Below are 2,613 nucleotides of genomic sequence, written 5' to 3' on the forward strand. Positions count from 1 at the left end.
CACATCCTTGATGGGTGTCCACATCCACCCAAATGTGCTGGTCAGCTCCTAATGACACTTTCGTGGAACTGTGATCATACTCTAACACAGGGATTTCAGATGCACTGGGTACTCAGTCTTCATTGAGACAATGACTCAGTGCTGGGTGTTACAAAAGACAGGGACCTTCCTGAGCACTGAGTCCAATCTACTCAGAAGTGGTGCAGACAATCAGGAGGCCAGTAATGGACATCCCTCCATGCACAGATTACCTAACACAGCAGTAAACACTTGGAGGAAGAACATCTGAGATGGTTGTTGACTTTTGTGTGCCCCTTGTCTTCTTTCCTCTGCCTCCCAGTTGACAGCATCTCCACAAGATGGCCAACTCCACCATGGTGACCGAGTTTCTCCTCATGGGCTTTGCTGAAGGCTGGAAACTAAGGTTCCTCTACTCCATGTTATTCTTACTCATGTACCTGGCCACCCTCTTAGGGAACCTTCTCATTGTCACTGTCACCACTGCTGACCAGAACCTGCACACGCCCATGTACTTCTTCCTCAGGAACCTGTCCATCTTGGACATGTGCTATATTTCCGTCACTGTCCCCACTGCCTGTGTCAACTCTCTCACTGGACACAGGGCCATTTCAGTGGCTGGGTGTGGAACACAGATCTTCCTAGTCATTTTCTGTGCCTTTGTGGAGATTCTGTTTCTCACCATCATGGCCTGGGACCGCTATGTGGCCATCTGCCAGCCCCTCCATTATTCAACTATCATAAACCTCCAACTTTGTGTCCGCCTGACCCTGGCTTCCCTGCTCAGTGGCCTGGTCTACGCAGGTGCACACACTGGAAACACATTACAGCTGAACTTCTGTGGCTCCAACGAGGTCCCTCAGTTCTTCTGTGACATCCCCTCCCTGCTGAGGCTCTCTTGCTCTGACACGTCCAGCAATGAGCTCTCCATTCTCATCTCCGCTGTGGTGGTCTGTGGAGGCTGCTTTGTTTTCATCGCCATGTCCTATGTGCGCATATTTTCTACTGTGCTCAGGTTCCCCACACAGGAGCAGGGGAAGGCCTTCTCCACCTGCGTCCCCCACATCCTTGTGGTGACCGTCTTCCTCAGTTCCATCTCTTACGTGTATCTAAGGCCGCCAGTGACCTCTGAGGCAATTCAGGACATAGTTCTCTCTGTGTTTTACACTATTGTTCCTCCCCTCTTGAATCCTGTCCTCTACAGTCTCAGAAACAAACAGGTAAAGGAAGCTGTGCGGAAAGTCATATTGAGAAGGGTTTATTCCGGAGCATAACCAAGATACATTAAAGGAAGATTCTAGTTTTGCCCAGTGACTTTCAAACCTGAACCAAACTCTGCCTGTCTGGTTTGCAGAGCAGACTGCCTGCTGCAGAATGGCCCTTGTGAGGCTGCAGACTCAGTCTTATCAAGCAACTGGTTTGAATTTTGTGTCACAATTTCTAATCATCCCCCTCAAAAAAAAAATCTGTAAGGAACTTTAGCAGTTGCATGTTTTCTTAGATGGAGTTCAACATATTTGCTGAGAATCTATATAGACTGGGCATTTTTTACTTGTTAAATATTTAGTGATATTATATATCAATGCTAAGGATGCTCTGAGGGAGATATTGAGAAATCAAGTATGATGATAGCAACTAGCCTGCATGATCAAATCATATTTTTTGTATGAAATAAATATTTAATCTTGTATATAATTAAGTTAGTTAAATTATTTTGAAAATGAACAAGATTAAGTCCCAAAATATTATACTGTTAGATTTATTAGGAAGCAAACTAAGGCTTCAATATATCTGGAAAATAAAAGAGATAAACTTGAAATGTCAACTGAGGAAGTGGTGGTGGCCACCAGCTCTTGTCCTTTAGAACCAGCCCTATCTTGGCTGGAAGAGCATCTCCGATTCCCCCAACTGGGTCCATTTGTTGTTGCTGTGGAAATGCCCTAAGTGGCTAGGTGCATGGGATGAGCCTTTGTGTGCATGTCACAAGCCAATAACCCGTGTTTCATTTTCAAGGCTGTGAATTCTCACCAGCTCTGCTGAGTAAAGTCTTCAGTGTCTCAATGAACAGGTTAAACCCAGCTGTCTGCCTACATATTACATCTGGTCAGCTCAATTCAATCTCTTTATTTGGTTCCATAAAGGAAACATCCATCCACACTGTATCCTAAGATGTATTTTCAATGTTTGATCATACTGGAGAGATATTCTTCCTAAAATTCTGGGTTTTAAACTGTCACATTCTATTGTTATTATTGATAACAACTTTGAACTATGAATATAATATAAAGATAATAAGTAAATTTAATGTAAAAAAGCAAAATGATTTTTAAAGTTTCATGTTAGTCAATTAAATTAAAATAATAGAAATGTTTGTGGAATTTAAATCCATTCATGAAATCTTAAGGTATGGGCAGAATGACAATTTCAGAAAACCATATTGCTCTACTCTGCATGGACAGATTTCAGTATCAGGAAGACAATTTGAATGTATTTATCTAAAAAGTAGAAATATTGTAAGTATAGGAGACTGATTAATAGATATATTTTTAAAGTTTGATTGATGGCATATTTGTTAATAAAAATTAATAAACAGTC

General features: G+C 41.9%; 1 protein-coding gene across 1 annotated transcript; it reads left to right on the forward strand.

Moving 5' to 3' along the window:
* Positions 1–359: 359 nt before the first annotated feature.
* LOC308648034 (olfactory receptor 14C36-like) lies at positions 360–1,292 on the forward strand (the record flags this gene model as incomplete). Its single annotated transcript, XM_081292735.1, has 1 exon — positions 360–1,292. The coding sequence occupies one exon, from the start codon at positions 360–362 to the stop codon at positions 1,290–1,292; it is 933 nt and encodes a 310-aa protein (XP_081148861.1).
* Between the last annotated feature and the right edge of the window lie 1,321 nt (positions 1,293–2,613).

This window comes from Spermophilus citellus, assembly GCF_964194105.1.
Source record: "Spermophilus citellus genome assembly, chromosome: 1".
NCBI lineage: Eukaryota > Metazoa > Chordata > Mammalia > Rodentia > Sciuridae > Spermophilus > Spermophilus citellus.